At 42.4% G+C, this 22,530-nt stretch overlaps 1 protein-coding gene across 1 annotated transcript in view; it reads right to left on the reverse strand.

The window, feature by feature from the left end:
• Positions 1–9,237: 9,237 nt before the first annotated feature.
• Positions 9,238–22,530, reverse strand: part of LOC124789285 (solute carrier family 22 member 7-like) — a 96,681-nt gene continuing 83,388 nt past the window's right edge. The window contains exons 7-9 of the mRNA XM_047256591.1: positions 17,605–17,819; positions 15,731–15,918; positions 9,238–9,513 (exon numbers count right to left, since the gene is read on the reverse strand). Of these exons, the coding sequence (XP_047112547.1) occupies positions 9,331–9,513; positions 15,731–15,918; positions 17,605–17,819 (586 nt within the window). The 3' untranslated portion in view covers positions 9,238–9,330. The remainder of the gene's footprint in view (positions 9,514–15,730; positions 15,919–17,604; positions 17,820–22,530) is intronic.

Raw genomic sequence — 22,530 nt, forward strand, 5'->3', positions numbered from 1 at the left:
GCTGACAGCATTCTCATCACCTACCCTGGCCGCTGACATAAAATTCAGGCAGTGTCCTTTTCTTACCATGTTGTCACTGTCCAATATGTGTGTATAGTTTTGACAGCTTATTCGTACCTGGTTGTGGGTGGCTACACCTTTTACGTTTTGGCTATGGAGTTCTTGTGTACTGGATGGGTGGAAAGCAAGTCGCCTTGTCATTGGGTCCGTTGACTGTCTTTTGGTTGGATTGCTGGTAGATCGGATATAGCTGGGCCAACTACCTGTCTCCCCTAAGCAAACATTAACATTTCACATGCAGACTGACCCCCAGAAACTTCTGAGCATCACTGGCTGCACCGCCTTTTCTTATTGGTGTTTGTGGATTTTAATGGCTCACAGTCGATGGTTTGAATTTGTATACTTTTAGCTGGGTTTTAAATAATGGGCCTTCAGATGTTTTAAAATTAAAAGTTCCTTACTTGTCAAGTCTTGCATTGTTTGGGCCTTCAGCCTCATTAAATTTTTTTTTTTTTTTTTTTTTTTTTTTTTTTTTGGATAAAGCTTTGGGCCTTCTGCGTTTTGAAAATTTGTTGTTATGTTTTTCAATCATGGGCCTTCAGCCATCTTAAAATTTAAATTCCTTACTTGTTAAACCCTACTTTGTGTTGGCTTTCTGCCTTGTAAAAATTTATTGTAGTTGTGTTTTGAATCATGGGCCTGCAACCGTTTTAAAAGTAAAATTCCTTATTTTTAAGTCTTAGATGTTCGGGCAACAAAATAAAGTTATATTTGTTCGAGTGTAACTGATAGTCGCTCATTTTTGGCACCTTTCACAATTCCAACTACCTGTTCTGTCCTGCGGATTTAACCAGGCGTTTCATTTGCCATTTCCATTTTGTGTTAATTACACAATAAATTCAGTTTGTTGAATGCCCTTTGGCAGGGATTGCTTCTGAGGTGTGGCGCTGTGTCGTGGCACCACTTGTACAAAAAAGAAAGAGAAATCTAAGTGAATTGCATATAAAACATTATTTAGGAGTATGTATTTTCTGATTTGAAGATGCAAGTTTTGCTGTGTGCCCTCTCGTGGTAGTTTTATGAAGCTTGGAGCCAACTGCAGAATGGCACCGTCTGACCTCATAAGCATTGAGTTAAAGGCTCGGCTGTTGGTTTCTATGCTCCTTATTCTGGAAGTGGAGCCACAGCTGGTCTGGCTCAGAGCTTATGTTCCTTCCAACAGAGAGCAGTAAAGTGCAGAACCTATAGAAGCAAGCTCTGCCATCTAGTGATCATGTTAGAATACATCAGGGTGCAAAGATTCTGAAATCCAGTTGTACACTCTTTTTGAAAGTTAATGCTAATGCATTTGTAAACGCAAATTAATGCTTAATTAAATTGGTTATAGAAATAATACACTTAAAAATCATTATAAACATAATTATGCCCTTAGATTTTGGAACTAAGAGGCATTATTTCAATACTGGTGTATTTCACAACAGCAGAGCTGTTGGTACTGAACAAAAAATCTAACATATTCACCACCTGTTGAGCATCTGCTTTTCAAACAATCATGTACCATAGTATTTCTGTTTCTACTTGTTACTTTCATGTAATACAGTTCTTTACAAACATGTTGTCATTATTGTGAGATCAGGTAACTGACTGTATATAGCTGTGTGCAAAGTGTAAGTGAAAATTCAGTTGACTGTGAAAATAGCAAACATGAACAAAATAAGTGAGTTATTAAAAATGCCATTTAGCAACAGGACTCTTAGTGAAAAAATTCAGATAAAAACGCTAGGTAGGCCACTCCCGAATCCGAATCTACAGCACCAAATGAAAAACCAATGCCTTAAATTCAACCCAGAAATCTACCAAAACAACAAACGAATTTGTGGCTGTAAAGAGAGCAACACTGTTTTTGTTTTTTTTTTTTTTTTTTTTTTTTGTTTTGTTTTTCCCCCCCTCATGTGTTATTTGGGGGACATGTTCATGACTGGAATAACTGATATTGGGCATGTACGGTCTACGATGAAAGTACATGAAATGTCATAGTGACACATGAATAATGTGCTTACATTCAGCAGACATTAGATTCATAATACAGACAAACAACTGACAGCCACAACAAACGTGTAGAAAAAAATACATATATATTGAATTTAATTGTAAATTGTATTGGGTTCTGTGGTGCTTTGGAGCTGGCTCTCAGGGGCCACAATGAATCTGATGCCTCTGAAAATAATGGAGTTTTTGTGAACTAATTTAGATCAGTGTGGGACTGGATAAAGATCTTCAAGTTCATCTCAGTGAAGCATCAGTGTTCGAAGACATTTTGAAGATTGTTCAGAACGAACTACTACAATGTATGTTGGAAGTGTGTCATGATGAAGTTTGTAAAGAAATAAAATATGCTGATTATGTTGCAATAATCACAGGTGAGTCCACAGATGTGACTTGCAAATTTCAGTTCGTTATGGTTTTGTGTTATGTTATGCAGGGCAAACCTGTTGAAAGATTTTGGAACTTTGTTAATCCAGACAATGAGAATGCTCATACTATAGCTGAGAGTATTCTGAAAGAAACTGAACCATTAATTGGCAAAGAACAAGCAAAACTAACAGCTCAGAGCTATGATGGTGGAAATGTTATGAGTGACAAGTCGATTGCAGTTCACAAATTAACTAAAGACAAATGCCCAAATGTGAGCTACATCAGTTATTATTGTGTCTACAGAAGCCTCTGTAAATCGCAAAGCCTACCTCTTTCTTACACATCTTCCAGGTATTTTTTCTTTCTTTTCCAACTCACCACAGAGATCAAAAGTGTTGTATAGCATTGTTCAATAAAGCTTGCCTTGTGCTTGTGTCATGAGATGGAATTACCATTCACGAGTAGAAAAAGATGTTATTGAAAACATAGAAGATCTAATTACTGTTACGGAAGTCACTGAAACAATTGAGAGCATAAAACCGTCTTCTACTAGTGAAAAGCTGGTTCATACAAACAAAGACTGCAAGGTAACAAACTCATTTTCTTGCTATCATTTCTCTATATGATAATGCCTCATGCAGACGTACTTTTTAATCAGCTTCAAAAGAAGGTAGCCAAACAACCAAAGCAAAACAAGATGTCTAGAATTTTGAAGCGGTAATGAAAAATATCAGAGATGATATTGACTCCATCCTTAATGAGATTAGTTTCGTAAATGTCGAAACAATACCTGCCAAGAAGCCATGGATTCTTGATAAGCATAAAAAGAGAGATGCCTTGGAAGTACGCCATGCCATCCTTTCTTAAATAAAATTACGTTTTCATTTCACTGGAAACCTCATTGCAGCCAACTTACTTGATGTAAATCAGTTTGACAAATGTATCAAAAATTTTTCAAATACCTTGAAATTACAGGCACATATACATTTCTGGGAAAAAAGAAAGTTGAAGGGTGAGCTTCGAGTCTTCTATGCTAGGCTGGAGTTGAGAGCAGTTTCTGGCACAGTTCTGTTTCTTTCGCTGATTCTATAGGATGAGCTTTGTGACACATTCAAAGAGACTATTAAAGTTTTGAAATTGCTATCTTGACTGCAAAAGCTGAGCGGTGCTTTTCAATGCTCAACAGAATTAAAATATTCCTACGAAACACCATGAAAGAAGACAACTGAGTGCCTTAGGAATGCTATCCTGTGAAAAGTCATTCATGTGTAAAATTGAAGATTTCAATTCAAGAGTGATGGATTTATTTGTCAACAAGAAGGAATGATGAATGTATTTCTAATACCATTCCAACTAATTATTTTGAAGCTATCTTCCAAAAGTCATGGATTTGCTGCTTTTGGTGAGTACAATGCATTTAGTTTCAAATGTTTGTAATTTGATTAAATTTGCTTTGCAAAATCCAGATTACAAGTTTGAATAATTTATGCTTGCTCTGTTATTTGTGGTACTGGTACTCATGTTGTAGTGGACACTTTTCTGGCAGGCAGCCTTGAATGTAAAACAGACAAGGAGTCTTGGATGTTGAGGGTAGAAGAATGGACAGGAGCAACAACCCATGCCTCCTTCTCACAGGACTGGCAGCCTACATTTGTATTCTGTGCTACTGAGAAGGCAGAACCAACGTAATAATGGACATATGGACTGCTGATTCCATCTGGTGTTGTGGAAGTCATATTCAAACTCTTGTGACAGAGAAATTGCTCCCTCCACTCATTTCAAAATAAGGATAGGAAACAACCAGCAAGTACAACTCAAGCAAAAGCAGAGCACACAAATTATTTGGTAACTGCTAGAGTGCAGTTGTTAGCTGAGGTTGGCATTGTCGTTAATTTGGTAGTTCAGGCTCGATCTCCACTGGTATCTTACGCAATGGTACATAAAAACACTCTCTACTTACTACTGCCACATAAAAGTGTTCGCACATACCATGTGAGCAGTGAAGAACTGTGCTGTTGGTATGTGCATGCATGCGTGCATTTTTGTGTGCGAGAGAGATTTTCAGAGACAGTGTTACATTTTATATCTTGTGCTGACATGTGAAAAAGATACCTTAAGCTACACCCCCTTCCCCCCACCCCTCTCTCTATCTTATACAAACCCTTGCTATCTCATGTTCTCCAGAATATATCACTCTCTTACTGTGCATAAGAAGGAAGCTGTTGTAATAGGTGTTTATTTCTATTTCCCTAAACGCTTTGTTTGATGTAATGTCCTATGAAATATATGAATTATTGACAAAATTCCGCAATACATTTGTTGCTACCAAACTAAGTTTTTTTTTTTGGTACCACCAATGGAATGCCTCAGCGGCCGCCACTGCCTTTTGGATATATTTGTTATTTTCATAAACTTTATCAGTATATTGAAACAACATCTCTAATTTAATTTTGTACCCAGGTTTACTTAGAGCTCTATTCTATTAGAGATCAATCAGTAGAAATGTTAAATAATATTGAAGAAAAGTGACAATCTTGTTTCAGACCTTACTTCACGTGTATAGTGTGTGTTAAATTATATTTTAATGTAGGTATTTCTATAAATATTTTAATGCAACCTGTCAAGTGCTCTGGAAAGCATCTTACTGGTATTACATTATTCGATAACTGTGTTTTTGTAACACAGTGACAGGTATGTAAATCTTGATGGTTAACAGCAGCAGTCAGTTAGTGTAGAAATTACGTTGAGATAATCTGTAATTTTTTCCACCATAAGAGGTAACAGACAGTTTTATTTGAACTCAACTAGGTTCTTGTTCTACATTCCATTGAATATGTAGACAACTAACATAGCCACCTTCATCACATGCTGATAAAAAATGTGAATCTTATTGCAAAACACAAACATTGTGATTATCAACAGAAGAAATTAATTGTAATGCTTAGCAGTTTTTATGTTACCAGTATATCTGAGTGATGGTTCCATCACATTCAAAACAAACTCATCTACTAAATTTGGTGATATATTCTGCATATGCTCCTTGGAATACTGTCTGAGAATTTTATTGGTTACTTTACTCTTAGCTTATCAAACACCTTCAAGTAATGATTGAGCAGAGGTATTTTCTTTTTAGGAAATAGTAAATAGGAATGATTCTATACCTTCCCCAGTAATGTTCATTCCATCTAACATATTGATTCAAGATGTTTCTACAAACTTTATCTCTAGTCACACACAGAATATAATAATTGTGTGCATGTTCAAGTGAAACACTACACTAAACAAGCATATGAGCCATCCTAAATTTCTATACAGCTCTTCAATGAAATCCTCCCCTGAGGATGACACGGCGGTCGGATGGTCCTGGTAGGCCACTCCACCGAGTGAGGTGGCACAGTGGTTAGCACACTGGACTCACATTCGGGAGGACGGCGGTTCAATCCCGTCTCCAGCCATCCTGATTTAGGTTTTCCGTGATTTCCCTAAATCGTTTCAGGCAAATGCTGGGATGGTTCCTTTGAAAGGGCACGGCCGATTTCCTTCCTTAACCCAAGCTTGCACTCCATCTCTACTGACCTCGATGTCGAGCTGACGTTAACATTAACCACCTACCCCACCTGGTAGGCCACTCGTGGCCTGAAGACGGAGTGCTTTATTCAGTGAAAAGTAATTTAAGCTTGCTTTCCTCATTTGCATACTGAGAACACCTATTTATAATTAAACCAGTATCTATGAGAAAAGACTACCCTTCCAGATCTCATAATCATTCTTATCTGATCTGATTTACCACTTTGTGCAGGTCCTGTTTATTCATGTCACTACCTTTAAAAATATTTTATTATATGTTGGGTAGCACTGCATTCCTCCCACAAGAGTGACTTTTACTGATACCAGTCTATGCCACACATGCAGTTACATGTTGGCCAATAGCAGCCATAATCTCTATACACTGCATATCTGATGTAGATTATATGCTTGTTTGAGAATATGGTTTAACTGCCTGCTTGGAGTTAATTGATTTCACAGTGCTGCAAATGCACTGTCACCTTTGTTTTCACCAAATCTGTTGTAATATATTATCACACATTTCTTCCACTACCCAACACTGCCCCCCCCCCCCCACCCCCCCGTGATTATGTGTGAGATTTGATGAGAAAGTCCCTGGACTTGTCTGCATCAACATTAATGTCTCATGACCAATAGCGGCAGAGGCTGTAAGTAATGTGAAGTGTCCCTCCCGAGACATCATCTGTTATCCCATGGTCATATATCATTGTAAGCTTCTACAAGAATCTATACAGAGTATTGTAAAGACTGTAGAAAACCCTTTCTACCTTAACTATTATTACCTTCATACATTGTTTAACAAGAGCTTACCTGGGATCCGAACTGGAGGGGTGAGGGAAGGGGGTGGGGGGTGGGGGGGGGGGGAGATGAGAGAAGGAGACAGTAATTCATGTTAGTTTCACAGTGAATGAGGAAATAGCCTTGAGATTTCACAACAAATGAGTCTGGGTACATTTTCTGTTAGTAAATATCCACCACATGTTTTAGCTTTCTTCAGAGTGGTACTGAACTAATACCGTATTTACTCGAATCCAAGCCGCACTCGAATCTAAGCCGCACCTGAAAAATGAGACTCGAAATAAAGGAAAAAAAAAATCCCGAATCTAAGCCGCACCTGAAATTTGCGACTCGAAATTCAAGGGGAGAGAAAAGTTTTAGGCCGCACCTCCAAATCGAAACAAAGTTGGTCCATTGTAATATGAGACACAATTTACGTCGAATGAATGACGATACAGCGACAATAGTTTGGTTCGAGTCGTAAGCTTAGCAGTTAAGCTTTACCAGGTAGCCATTGCTATGCGTCAGGCGCTCCGTCCGTATTTATGCGGGTACCATTCCTTTTTCACGTGCTCTGTCTGGTTTGAATCGATTGCTTATTTTGCTTTGATCTGATAAGTGCCGTTTTCTTTGTTATAGGTGTTCACGTCATCCTAAGCTGAAAATGCATTACTGTACTGTCATGCATTGTTTGTCGCATTCTGACAGTGCGTGTTTACGGCCTGTCGCCGCTCGCGGCACGACTTGCTTTTGTGTGCGCTACAGCCGCTTACAATTTAAAAAAAAAGAGAGAGGGGAATCGTCTCATTAGCGAAACAATGGCAAGAGACTGCTATTTGTTGTTACTTACACTTTCTTTGATAATGATCAACAAGAACCAAATAATAGACTGCGTATTTCAGAACATGTTCTGAACGAGAGTTCGGCAAAAATTTTTCTCCGTTTGAAAATCTTTGCGGCCGCTTCTGTAGTACATCAAATTCTGCACAGAAATTAGAGTCATCTTAGATTTAAAAATCTGGTCAGTTGCCATACTTCATTTCTGACTGTATCACATTAGGCATAAGAATAATATGAATATAAACATGACACGATACGTATATTCTTCCGCGTTTGCTGTTGTCTCACTCTAGTTTCGTAGTTTATTAGGCAGGATTTAAATGAGATAGCAGCAAACGTGAAAGAATACATGGCAAAATGTTTATATTCGATTATTCTTATGGTGAAGAGAATACTGCATGTGATTCACATTTCATCAGGTTCCTATTAGCAACCAACTCTTCTCACTGGTAGGAAAATATTCAGAACGTAGAGTTGGCCATATTGACAAACATCCTAAACAGTCTTGCCAGTCGGATTTTCGTAATACATTGAAATTCTGCTACATTCGAAGATGAACAATACGGAATTTGTATTTACTTTGTTGGATAATGTATGAAAATGCAGTGGTCGAAACTCGGGGCGGAGAAAAAAAAAGCTCGTCTTCCACCTTTTTTTTTTTTAATTTATTTACTGACGCAGAGGTTTTGGCGAAAGTATTTATCTTTGTGCCTACAAAGCATACCTGTGTAGCGCTACATATATTCGACAGCAGAAGTTACAGTTGTAGTGGCACCTACCAACATTTTTCAGAACTTCCGCTTGCTTTGCACTCGATTCTAAGCCGCAGGCGGTTTTTTGGATTACAAAAATCGGAAAAAAAGTGCGGCTTAGATTCGAGTAAATACGGTATGTCTGCTTGTTTGATGGCTCAGGATATGATTACAACTTGCAAAGATCTTTTACCTAACTATGGGGAAGGGAGACAAGAAGCTGCCCTTCACTGCTCTTGCCCTTATTGTATCTAACATTATACACTTGGGAATTGTGAAATTCGAAAAAATTAATGATTACAAGGAAAAGCTACAAAAATCAGCAACAATTAAGAGAAAAAATTAGGAAAGGTGCGATGCCTGAAATAAGTGTTTTTTTTTTTTTTTTTTTATTTATTTTTTTTATTAATTTGGTGTTATGGCATCCAAACACTGGAACCCACGACATTGAGCTGTGGGCAAGTGGCAGCTGTGCATAAACTTTCATGCTATGTGGGGATGAACAGTGGGGGGGGGGGGGGATAGGAAAGATATAGCGATTTCAACATATGGTGATGGGCTAGTAGTTATTGATACTGAACATAAATATTTAATCAGGAAACTCGTTGCTTAATCAAAGTTGCTTTGGGGCTAACCTTTAACGTAGTTTTACTTGTAATAACATTAAAACATGTCACAAAGGCAGATGATTGTGTCAGGCTACAAAATGTGACCATTTATTCAGAAAACACCATGGCCTGTTACTTCTGTCTACTGAATCTGCCGAACATCCTGTTAAATATTTGGTGGTAGTTTTTTTGTGACCATAAATCAATTACATGGTTTTCTTTTGTTTCTCCTAAGGCGCTGCCTCTACATTTATTATTAACTACACCAATAAAACCTGTTTAGTTTAAATGAAATTTTTATTATATCCAATAAAGGGTAGGATAGAGCATTTTGATCAATAAATAAATATAAAGTCATAGGTGAATATTTATCAGCATTTTCTTGTACCAGGCAAACTCCAATATTTTTGACAGGCGCCATAGTTGGTAGCATCTTCCAGCGTTTCAGGTAACCTCTCATTCAATGATTCAGGCAGGAATGATGTTACAATGGCCGCTGAGGCAAGAAGTAGTCCAAGAACCCCGTAGAGGCATCGAGGGTCTATTGCAGTACCCTGTGGAAAGAAAAACAGGTTAGAGCGCCCTCTGCGTAATACATAAAAGTGATAGAGTTATTAGATTTATCAAGCTTTTACCATTTGATGCAATACATGTAGCAGTCTGTCAGTCTTTGTGTGACCCACTGTATCCAGGTCTTACTTTACATCTGGTCACTACAGAGTGTATGGTGGATGCCACTTTTGCAGTTGTGTATATACAGAGGCGACAAAATTCATGGGATAGCGATAAACACGTATACAGATGGTGTTAGAGTCATGTATACAAAGTACAAAAGGGCAGTGCATTGGCGGAGCAGTCATTTCTGCAAGGGTGATTCAGGTGAAAATATTTCCAATTGGATTATGACCGCACGATGGGAGTTAACAGACTATGAATTCGGAAAAGTAGCTGGAGCTAGACACATGGGGCATTCCATTTTGGAAATCGTTAGGGAATTCATTGTTCCGCTATTCACAGTGCCAAGAGTGTATCGAGAATACGACATTTCAGCATTACCCCTCACCACAGAAAATGCAGAGGCTGACAGCCTCCACTTAATGACTGAGAGCAGTAGCGTTTGCGTAGAGTTGTCAGTCCTAGTAGACAATTAACACTGTCTGGAGTAACCGCAGAAAACAATGTGGGATGTACGACAGATGTATCCATTAGAACAGTGTGGCGAAATCTGGCGTTATGGGCTGTGGCAGCAGACGACAAATGCGAAGGCCTTTGCTAACAGCATGACATGGCTGCAGCGTCTCTCCGGGGCTTGTGACCATGTAGGAGGAACCCTAGATAACTGCAAAACCTTGGCTTAGTCAGGTGAATCTTGATTGCAGTTGGTAAGACATGATGGCAGGGTTCGAATGTGGTGCAGATCCCATGAAGCCATGGAACGAAGTTGTCAACAGTTCGCTGTGTAAGGCTCCATAATCGAGTGGTTATGTTTACATGGATTGGACTGAGTCCTCATGGTGCTCAGCTACTTGGAGACTATGTGGAACCATTCATGAACGTCATGTTCCCAAATTGGAATTTTTATGACCGACTCTGCAAGTCACTAGACCACAATCGTTCGCGATTGATTTGAAAAACATTCTGGACAATTCGAGTGAATGGTTTGGCCACCGAGATCGTCCAAAATGAATCACATAGAACATTTATCGAAATAATCTAGAGGTCAGTTGATGCACAACCCTGCACCGGCAACACTTTCGCAATTATGGATGACTACAGAGGCAGCACGACTAAACATTTCTGGAGGGGACTTCGAACGACGTGTTGAGTCCATGCCACCTCGAGTTCCTGCACTACCAAGTGCAAAAGGAGGTCCGACACGATAGTAGGAGGTATCCCATGACTCCTGTCACCTCAGTGTAAAATTTTCATTAATAATAACTTTTGGCAATTTATTAATTGCTGCTTGTGCAAGATGTATTTGGTTAGCATTATATTGTGTGCAGGATGTCTAGTCATAGTGGATACAGTTTATGGTTTTGTAACAAAATTTTATTCCAGATTTTTCGTTACTTTATTCAGTCACATACATAAATCTTTTGTCCCTATGTCATACATCAAACCATGCCTTCAGCAGACGCTGTTATTTCAGGTGATCTGCTGACAAAACTAGTCACACATGCTGCAATGGCAAGCCAGCACTAGTAGGAAGCTTGGGAGGATTGTAATGTGCTGGTGGCTGGCCTCTTCTTGGAGCGCAGGACTCAGGCTAGTAGCTCTTACATCCTTTAGCATTTTTCCTGGGCGGATGGCGTGGGAAACCTATCTCTGGCACTGCTCTTCTTGATCAGCTATCAGCTGATTCAAATATTAACTTTTTCCTCTCTTTGCCTATTCCTCTGGCCATTATGCTCACCTAGACTGGCAAGCGGACTCACGGTGTGCTCTGGGCATGCTCCTGTTTACTCAGTTTTTTCATAATATAAAAAAATTCAGTTTATTTAACTCGTTTATTGGAAACCGCATTCAAAAAACCTCATCCTGACTACTTCTTACCCCTCGCTCCACTACACACCTGTAGAATCTGGTGTCGAAGTGGGATGTCCCACTAGATCTGGTGCTAGAGCAGGACATAAAATTTTGGTTGCTGTCGAATACAGTTTGGGCGGCGAGAAAATATCCTGCCCAAAAGTCATTCAGCAAGCTGGTGATGTTACCTTGTAGCGAGCTGGGTGCTGTAATCGTGTCTAGCTGTGCTGCTAGCCTCTTATTACATCAGCGCATCCAACCGCTGTGGTGGGGCAACAGCACTGCAGCAGCCCACAAGCCAAGTCTATCATGCTGCGAGTCCACGCCAGTACCGTGGCCTTGCCAGTGCCCACCTGTGATAGGCGTGGACCGCTCCTGCTGGATACCATGTCACAAGGTGCAACCATCAATGCCGGCAGTTATCGTTCCACACTGTCAGGTCTGAGGGCTGCCAACAGGTGAAGGCTCTGAGGGATTCTCGATGTGGACAACGTGATTCAGTTCCACAATGCGAGACCACATGTGGCAATCAGAACCACCGAAGAGCTCTGGGGATTTCACTAGGAGATTTTGGACCACACGATATATAGTCCACATCTCTCCCCAAGTGATTCCCACGTTTTTGGACCTCTGAAGAAGTTCCTGCCGGGACAGCGATTCACAAGTAACGATGAAGCCAAGCCAGCAGTCCGACAGTGGTTCCGTAGTCAGCCAGAAGAAATCTACTGCAGGAGCATCTCAAACTTGGCGCTACAATACGACAAATATGTGAACCAGCTGGAGGACTATGTGGAAAAATAGTCTAAGGTGCGGAGAACATGATATATATTTGTCATTACCTGATTTTCCCTCGTATTTAGAAACGTAAAGCATCTCATGCAAATGGCCATGTCCGTATATACACTCATATTCAGAAAAAACAACTCCTTGAACGACTAGAGATAGGATGTTCACATTCACATGATGTACACATTAGTATGTTCTGCAGAAATGATTAGCATTTGAACCATGTCTGCCAACGGGATCAAGGACAACGTAGATATCGCGGCGCAAAGCTACCTATCAGTAAAAGTTGCCCGCAGCTCTCGTTGTAGCTATAAACCAAGCCGGTCGCTGTGGCCGAGCGGTTCTAGGCGCTTCAGTCCGGAACCGCGCTGCTGCTACGGTCGCAGGTTCGAATCCTGCCTCGAGCACGGATATGTGTGATGCCCTAAGGTTAGTTAGGTATAAGTAGTTCTAAGTCTAGGGCACTGATGACCTCTGATGTTAAGTCTCATAGTGCTTAGAGCCATTTTTATAAACCAAAGGTTATGGATCAGTGTGGTTTGAACAGAATTGCAGGATGCCTTCCCGATATGCACGCAAACCGTACCGTCAAATCAGTGAGTTTAAAAAAGGGCGCATTATTGGTATGAGAGAATGTGATGTATCCATCCAGGAGCCTGCTGTTCATGTGGGATGAAATATTTCGGCAATGCAACGGGGGTGTGCAGAATGATTCGTGGAAGACCTCTGAACACAACGAGATGGATCAGGTCGCACCATTCAGACTACCCCATGAGAGGATCAACAACTCATCAGAATTGCACTGTTCCTCCTCAGCTCTGGAGCAACAGCGCAACAGTGTAACACATCGCACACTATTATGGGTGACAGTCCATCGCCGTTTATTACGGCATGGGTTACGTGCACGTTGTCCACTTCTCTGCATACCTCTGAGGACTGTGCAGAAACATGCTAGACGGTAATCGTGTGTGGAACGACGTCACTGAGGACAGAAATGGCATCAGATAGTGTTTTCAGATGAATCCAGTTACTGTTTGTTTGTAAATGATGAAAATGGCTCTGAGCACTATGGGACTTAACATCTGAAGTCATCAGTCCCCTAGAACTTAGAACTACTTAAACCTAACTAAACTAAGGACATCACCCACATCCACGGCCGAGGCAGGTACCGTAGCGATTGTACGGTACCAGAATGAAGCGCCTAGAACCGCTCGGCCACACGAGTCAGTGAAAATGATGCTCGCATTTTGTTTCGTCGCAGACAAGGGGAGAGGCATCACCGTGACTGCATTCGCACAAGACATACAGTGCCAATTCAAGGCCTTATGGTGTGGGCTGCTATTGGGTACAACCACAAATCAGAGTTGGTGCCTGTCCAGGGCAGTGTGACCAGTGAATGTGACCCGTAGCCATACCATTTATGCCCAACACCCCAGACGCCATTTTTCGGCAAGACAATGCATGACCACATGTTGCTGCTCAAACACGTGCCCTCTTGATGTCACAGGATTTCAGCCTTTTGCCCTGACCCATCAGATGTGTTCCCAATCTAAAATGTGTGGAATATTGTGAAATGATAGGTACAAATGCTGTGGAACACTGAAAACCACCACAGATGAACTTTGAACCAGGTTAATGCAGCATGGATGGCTATATCACAGGATGACACGATATGCGTCAGTGCAATCACACATGGAACAAGTTACCAGATTCCATGGAAGACCCTGTGTCTACTTGGCAACAGGACAAAGGGTGAACCGAGGTGACCGAAATGCTAGTCATTTCTGCAGAACATATTAATGTACATGCCCTGTGAATATGAGCGTCCTATCTCCATCGTTCAACGTGTTCTTTTTTCTCTGAACATGAGTGTATACCGCTCACAGATACTTACTACGTAACACAAAACACAGTACACAGAAGCACACCTGTTTACGTAAGCTGGGCATATTCTAAACAGTGAAAATCAGCTTTAAACGGCCGTTTAGTAGCGGTTCCAAGGTCAATGAAGCCGACAACGACCGGGAGAGCACTGTGCTGATCACGTGCCCCTCCATACCGCATCCGACGACACCACTGGCAAAGGAGGACACGGCGGTCGGTGTCTTTTACTAATGGTTTTTGTATCTTACCGTATGATACACAAACACTTGAAATAATCTTTGTAGCCCTCAGATACTTACACTGAGGTGACAAAGATTATGGGATAGCGATTGCAAGTACACAAGGTATACAAGGGCAGTGTATAGGCAGAGTGGTCATTCGTACGTAGGTGATTCATGTGAAAAGGTCCCCAACGTGAATTAACAGACTTTGATCGCGAAATTGTAGTTGGAGACATTCTATTTGGGAAAGCGTTACGGAACTGGGTATTCTTAGATCCACAGTACTAAGAATGTGCCGAGAATACCAAATTTCAGGCATTACCTCTCACGACGGACAGCACAGTGGCCGACGGCCTCAACTAGAAAGGGCAGTGGCGTTTGCAAAGAGCTGTTAGTGCTAACAGACGAGCAACATTGCGTGAAATAACCGCGGAAATCTATGTGAGACGTACGACGAACGTATACGTTAGACAGTGCGACATTTCTGACGTTAATGGGCTATGGCATCAGACGACCGACGCGTGTGCCTCTGCTAACAGCACGATGTCGCCTGCAGAGCCTCTCCTGGGCTCGTGACCATACCGGTTGAACCCTAGATTACTGTAAAACCGCGACCATTTCAGACGAGTCCCGATTTCAGTTTGTGAGAGCTGTTGGTAGACCAGAGTGTGGCACAGACCCCTCAAAGCCATGGACCCACGATGTCAACAAGACACTGTGCAAGCAGGTGGTTGCTCCATGATGGCGTCGGCTGTATTTGCGTGGAATGGACTGCGTCCTCTGGTCCAGCTGAACCGATCATCGACTAGAAATGGTTACGTTCGGCTACTTCGAGACCATTTTCAGACTTTCATGGACTTCATGTTCCCAAACAACGATGGAATTTTTATGGATAGCAATGCGTCATGTCATCAGGCCACAACTGTTCGCGATTGGTTTGAAGAGCATTCTGGACAGTTCGAGCGAATGATTTGGCCACCTAGATCGCCCGGCATGAATCCAATCGAACATTTATGGGACATAATCAAGAGGTCAGTTCGCGTAAAAAATCCTGCAGCCGCAACGCTTTCGCAATCATAGACGGCTGTAGAGCCATCATGGCTCAGCATTTCTGCACAGTGCTTCCATTCACTTGTTGAGTCCATGCTGCAGTACGCCGGCCTAAAGCAGGTCAGACATGATGATAAGAGTTATCCCATGATCTTTTTCACCTCAACGTACAGGCAAGACTGTAAATGTGCGATTGATCCTTAGCAACTATCGGTTAGTCTATACCTTGTCGTACAGATAGGAAAAAGCTAACAATAGGTTACTTTGCATGCGTATCTAAGGAATTCATGTGCACAATAATTACCAAGTAAACAATATACGGAGCGATTCCTATTACTGCTGCGACAAAAGCCCACTCTATAGCTGAACCAATCTGTCTAATACACGTAGGATGGATCTCCATACTCTGCAGTACGTTTGTGAAGAGAGACATTACGCAGAAGAACTTGAGGAACGCAGCTGCGGTTGTCACAATCCAGTGAGGCCCAGATACTGGAACAGAGCAAAATGTTTAGTCAGATTTGATATATTGTGAGTGAATTCGGTGACTTCTAATTAGACCTGACTGACAGTAGTGAGAATACATCTGCCACTAGCAGAGACTAATCGTCGTCCTGTCGATAGAAGTTTTAACACCTTTTAGCATATTACAAACGAATAACATGAACTCCATGACGTTGTGACACAATAATGTAAACGTCTCGGCTGGGGAAGCTGGACCTTCAAAGTAGGAAAAATGTTAGTGGTTATCAGTAACGAGTTTTATGTTGTAAATGAGTAGAGAAAGGACTGCTTAAGATTGGACATGGCAAAAAGGCCTCAAAGGCTGTGATGTCTGTCAGTTGGAAAACTCGGGACCGAGAAAGTTGAGAACCCATTCATGAAACGGGAGTGGCAGTGGACTAAAAAGTTGAAATGGTCCCTGATAGAAGACAGCTGTTTGCAACTTGGCTTCTACAAAAAAAAAAAAAAAAAAAAAAAAAAAAAAAATTGTGATACTTCCGCATTGGTCCATGTCCTGCAACTGCGACAAGTATCAACTTCAGATTTCTTAAGCGACAACGGTATGTTTTATCTTGGCACTACGATCCAGGGTCAACTTCTTGGATTCTACGTTATAAACTGCTCAAGTGACTAAGAATACGCTTACTTGTGTTCGCCCTACGTTACCACAGATAATTATTCCGATCCCTATAACATTTCATTCCTGGCCACACCCATGGGTTCATCCTCTTGGCTATTGTGGACGCCAGAGAGAGTCTCCAGTACCCGATGGAAGTGTTGAGTGGGCTTTGTACAGCCTAGGGATGATTGGTCACAATACCCATAAACCACCTCATTTAAAAAACCCGTATTTGGAAAATGACGGAGCTCCGATATAGGAATTAGATTAAGGATTTCTTCATGAGTTACTAAAAATATACAAGCAACGGGTTTCAGCATTGTTAATCATTTGATAGAAAATGGTTTACAGCTATCAAATAATTGCTATTAGCATAATTAAGTACACTATTCCGCCAAACTTAAGGATGTGATAAAGTAACAGAATATATTAGAAACTCGGTGGAAATGAATGAAAGTGTGGGAGCATGTTCCCAGAGGTCTGCCAGTAGTGCGCAGGAAGCTGAACGTCACATGGCTTGAGGCAACGTGCCTATAGAGCCAAATGGAGTTGGCCCCACAGCTCGAGAAGTAACGGGAAAAGAAGTGTGTTGTCAACTAGCGAGCAGTAATGGCGCACTCTTGTAATGTTCTTCATTACAGTATATCCTGTAGACAATATTTGGATGACTTCACACGGGGAAGAGCCATTGGGAAACTAGACGAAGGACGAAGCATGATGACAGTAGCCCAGGAGTCTGGTATGGCTCACAGCATTGTTTAACGTGCATCGGGAGGATACCGAACCACAGGCACTGTTGCCCGGGAGGTGGCAGACGGCCACAGTCAACTACAGCAGCAGTTAACCGTAACACTGTGTAACAAGCTAGAAAGATGGCTGCAGCTGCAACAGCATTTAACTGAAATACAAGGCACGCAGTATCACTCTCCGCAGTGGCACAGGACTGCATGGGAGGGGTGGGAGGGGGGAGGGTGGTAGGGAGGGGAGGGGGGATGGGGCGGAGGCAGGAAGACTCATAAAACATTTATATATTAAATTAAAAGAGGCTGTCTCACCTGTTATAACGATGATAATAAATATGGATATCAAGGTTGCTGCCAATAATGAGAATGCTTCTGTAAACCTGCGCCCAAATTTGTTGCCCAAGAAATGTGCTGCTAGATTTCCTGGTAAGTCGCCAGCTCCCTGCGCCATGAACGCCAAAAATGGGTTTCCACCAAGGTTCCCAATGTTGAACATCATGCTGCACGTAGTCAGAACGCAGACACTCCTGCGGACAAAGAAAATGCGACGTTATTCTTCTATTAAGGCTGAAACGTGCAGCGGCTCCAGGGATCCGACTTCTCAGAGTAATTCACATTGAGATATGAAAATCATTGCCTATACATGTGGTATCGATAGTTACAATGCCACGACGTAGGTGCAAGTTCATAGCTTGGCACTACGACACCGACACCGACGACAACGCTTTCTAGCAGGCGCTGTGCGCAGGTCTACGAGCTCCACTGCAGATTCTGCCCATTTTATCAAGAGCAGACGGCCTGGAAACATCGCTTCAACCTCAGGGGGTGTTAGCTTGCTATTGAGACTATGTACTACTTACGACGGCTTCGCACCTCGCTGCAAAGTTATGTAACCATTTATTAACTTGTTTTTGCCTATAATAAACATCTATAATTCACACTGCAATACCGAGAGATTTTCACCTTTTCCTGCTCCTACTCACTTTCATCATTCGGCCAACCTTTCAGTTTTCAGGAGCAGACCCACGCGCCGCCTTCGTGGTGGGATACCAAAATAGACAATGCGTTATCATTCGAGAATAAATGTCAAATTTTTTCTGTGGGTAGTTTTTGTATAGACCACTAACTAACATAAAAAAACAATATGTCTTCAGAAGATGCTCTATGGGAGAAAAGTAGGCTTGGTACTTCGTAACGCAAAATGACAGGAATAGAAGCAAGAATCAGAAGTGGAATTAAAATTTCGTGAAAATGAAAATCAGTGATTCACTGTTGACATTAGTATCTTTAGTGAAAGTGAAGATGAACCGCAGGACTGTTAAAGGGAATGAACTGTCTAATGAGTACACACTATGAACTGAGAATAAACCGAAGAAAGACGCAAGGAATGAGGAACAGCAGAAATGGTGTTAGTGATACACCTAACATCAAAACTGGTGAGAGCGAAACTCACAAATTGAGGGCATTCTGCTACTTTGGAAGCGAAACAACACGTGTCGGATGGAACAAGGAGGACATGAAAATAGCAAGGAGGACATAAGAAGCAGACTAGCACTGCCTAAGAGGGCATTTCTGGCCAAACGACGTCTACAGCTCTGTCTGGTCACGTTAATGTGACCACCTGTCAGAAGCCTAAGTAACAAACTTTTGCAGTGCGGACTGCTGTGAGATGTGCAGGAAGAGTGCCAATGAGGTTCTGGAAGGTACCGACAGGATTGTGGAGTTATACTTACTTCAGTGCAGATGCCACCTGGCGCTAAGTTTCTCTGCTGTGGATCTATGGCGCCAACAGTCAGATTGAAGTCGTCTCGCAGATTCTCGATTGAGTTTAAATCTGGTGAGGTTGGTGGCCAAGGGAGTACAGTAAACTCAGTCTGATGCCTTAGAACCACACACGCACACTGCGGGCTGTGTGATACGTTGTACTGTCCTGCAGGTAGATGCCATCGTACCGAGGGAAAACAAAGAGCATGCAGCGGTGTACATGTTCCCAGAATGGTAGACGTATACTTGCGTTGATCAATGATGTCCTCTAGAATGACGAGATCACCCACGATATGCCAGAGAAACATTCTTGAGATCTTATGATTGTTGCAGGTAATTGCTTTCTCACGTTTGACCCCGTACAAGCCAAAGGCCATCTGTCGGATGGTGCACGAAAGGCGATTCATCTGAAAAGGAAATCTGTCGCCGACTAGTGAAGGTCCAGCTCTGTACTGGTGTGCATATTCCAGTCTCGTTGGCCGATGAATAGCAGTCAGCAGGGATGCATGAACAAGACGCTTGCTGCAGAGGCCCATATGCAGCAACGTTCGCTGAAGGGTCGTTGAGGAGAAACTGTTGATAGCCACTTGCTGACTTGGAGGTCAGTTGTTCAACAGTTGCACGTCTATTCGCGAGTACACATCTCTGTAGCGGTCGTTCACCCCTGTCATGTATAGTTCATGGTGCAGCAAAGTTGCCTTGGCGCCAGTTGTGGGTAGCGCCATTTTGCCATTCACAGCATACTTTAAACATGGCGGCAAGCGAACGATTTAGAAACATAGCCGTTTCGGAAACGCTTCCACCCTTGGCCCGAAAGCCAATGATTATGCCCTTTTGGACGTCATATATATCGCTCCGTTTCCTCATTACCCAACAATCGCATCCCGTCAACAAGTTTTATATACTCTCCATTGGTAGTGCTGGCATCAGTGGTTTTTGCACGTTGATGCAGAAAAATTCGGTGGTCATACTAATGCGTATGGACCGTGTAGTTTGAAGGTGGTCCGAACAACCCTCTGTGATTTGCAGAGTACTCGTGAAGATGCAGGTATAGATCATACGGACGGATCGCATAGACACTGGGCTGTAATTCAGTGGCTTCAGAACGAGCGACGAGAAAGCGTCAAGACACCAGTTTGGCAAGAAGAATGTGCACAGGTCCTTGCAAGGCATGCTACACTACGAGAACATCGCAGGATTGTTCGGCGCGCTCTGATGAAAAGACAACTGATAACAGGTAAAATCCGGGGAGAGTACAGAGGTAGGGTGTCACCACGAGCCGTAGGGAGCAAATTTCTGGAAGCTGGATTGAAATCACGAGTGACCATGCATCGTTTATCACTGACACCACACTTGAAGCAACAGGAACTAGCGTGACGTAGAGCCAGAATCAGTTGGAGTAACGAGTGGCTTTCTGCGGTGTTTCTGTGGAACCATGTGCGACGGCATTAATTAAAACAGGACTGATGTGTTTGAGGGGAGGCTGAAGGATCTCTAGTATGTGGCAAGAACGGTAAACCCTGATGTTGTACCCTTCACAAACAAGGTGCCAAATGACATATCCCAGCAGGATAACGCAAGAGTCCACAGTGCAGTTCACACCATAAAGTCTCTGAAGAATGTACAGATGACTGTCTGTCTGGTTCACCCACAAGAACTATCACGAACTGACGCAGCATGTGTTTCAGGCATGGCGAGAAATCCATCAAGATGACCTTCGAAGGCTGTTTGATTCCACAACAAAGAATACAAGAGTATATTCGTGGCCATGGAAGGCACACCACACATTGGTGTTGGTGATGGATATCAGTCCCGACAAGCATGAAAATTTAATCTTTTAATAGCCGTTATTTGACGAAAAACTTCAGAAAGTTTCATAAATATCGAACTGATATTTCATGGTGTAGCGCTTTCCATTTCTGTCAACGTTCAAGATGTCCCATTTATCTTGACCACCCCAAGGAACTTCTCGTCCAGAAACAAAACAAAAAAATATATCAAGAGAATTTTGTTTGAATACCAGGGGAACGTAAATCAATATGACTGAGTTTCTGCAAATCTAAAGGGGTCAGGTTCGGTTCCCTGTCAAACCTAGGATTTTTATCTGCCCCTTATCACTTCTTTCACCGCTAGCAACGGCTGTAGATATGAAAAATGCCGAGGTGCACCGTGGCTCTGAATCCACGTTGAAATGTAGGAACCACTATAACTGGCTGGGTACATTAGTTCTCAAAGATCGGAGGAAGGCGAAAGCACACTACCTCCAAAAATGGTTCAAATGGCTCTGAGCACTATGGGACTTAACATCTGAGGTCATCAGTCCCCTAGAACTTAGAACTATTTAAACCTAACTAACCTAAGGACATCACACACATCCGTGCCCGAGGCAGGATTCGAACCTGCAACCGTAGCGGTCGCGCGGTTCCAGACTGAAGCGCCTAGAACCGCTCGCCCACTGTGGCCGGCGATATCACCTCCAACAGGACCATTAAAGCACGGTGGTGTTTCAACCAATCTTGGGATTGATGTGTTCACTTCTTACTTATGTCTTATTTAAACGGAACTCTATGCGGTAAACCACCTCCTCTCTACAAGATCTGTTGAAAAGAAATCAGAAACGCTACTCATGTATGGAGAATGTAATTTAGCAGATCAGTGGCTCTGAGCACTATGCGACTTAACTTCTGAGGCCATCAGTCGCCTAGAACTTAGAACTAATTAAACCTAACTAACCTAAGGACATCACACACATCCATTCCCGAGGCAGGATTCGAACCTGCGACCGTAGCGATCGCTCGGCTCCAGACTGTAGCGCCTAGAACCGCACGGCCACTCCAGCCGGCAGCAGATCAGTCATTGCGATCGTAGAATGAAGCTTTTCACGATTGAATGTCTTAGACGCTGGTGAGTCTTTCATGTTGTATGATCGTGGTCCACGAAATATTTTTGAACTTGGGGATAATTTAACGGAAAAGGGGTAACCACGAAACTTAGTGATATATGGACACTTGCATCACACAACCTGCAGCTTAGTTTTATCCGTGGCAAGGATTATCTCTGACATTCACGTGTTAAGTTCAACCGCACCTCCTTTTTCATGGTGTTTACATTGCTCTCAGACGTCCGACTTGTCAGTCGGCAAGATTCAGTGGAACAAGCAGCACCTCTAAAGATGTGCAGCGTAACTCTGGACGAAATGTTTGGAAAGGAAAAGTTTCGTGTGCCACGACCATACAACAAGGAATATTCAACAGCAGCCAAATGCGCCCATACCGATGGCAAGGAGGGGCTCCGGTCTCCCCTAGCTCTCAGGGAAGGAAAAAATACAATGTATTCGGCCGGCCGAAGTGGCCGTGCGGTTAAAGGCGCTGCAGTCTGGAATCGTAAGACCGCTACGGTCGCAGGTTCGAATCCTGCCTCGGGCATGGATGTTTGTGATGTCCTTAGGTTAGTTAGGTTTAACTAGTTCTAAGT

This window comes from Schistocerca piceifrons, chromosome 3 (genome assembly GCF_021461385.2).
Source record: "Schistocerca piceifrons isolate TAMUIC-IGC-003096 chromosome 3, iqSchPice1.1, whole genome shotgun sequence".
NCBI lineage: Eukaryota > Metazoa > Arthropoda > Insecta > Orthoptera > Acrididae > Schistocerca > Schistocerca piceifrons.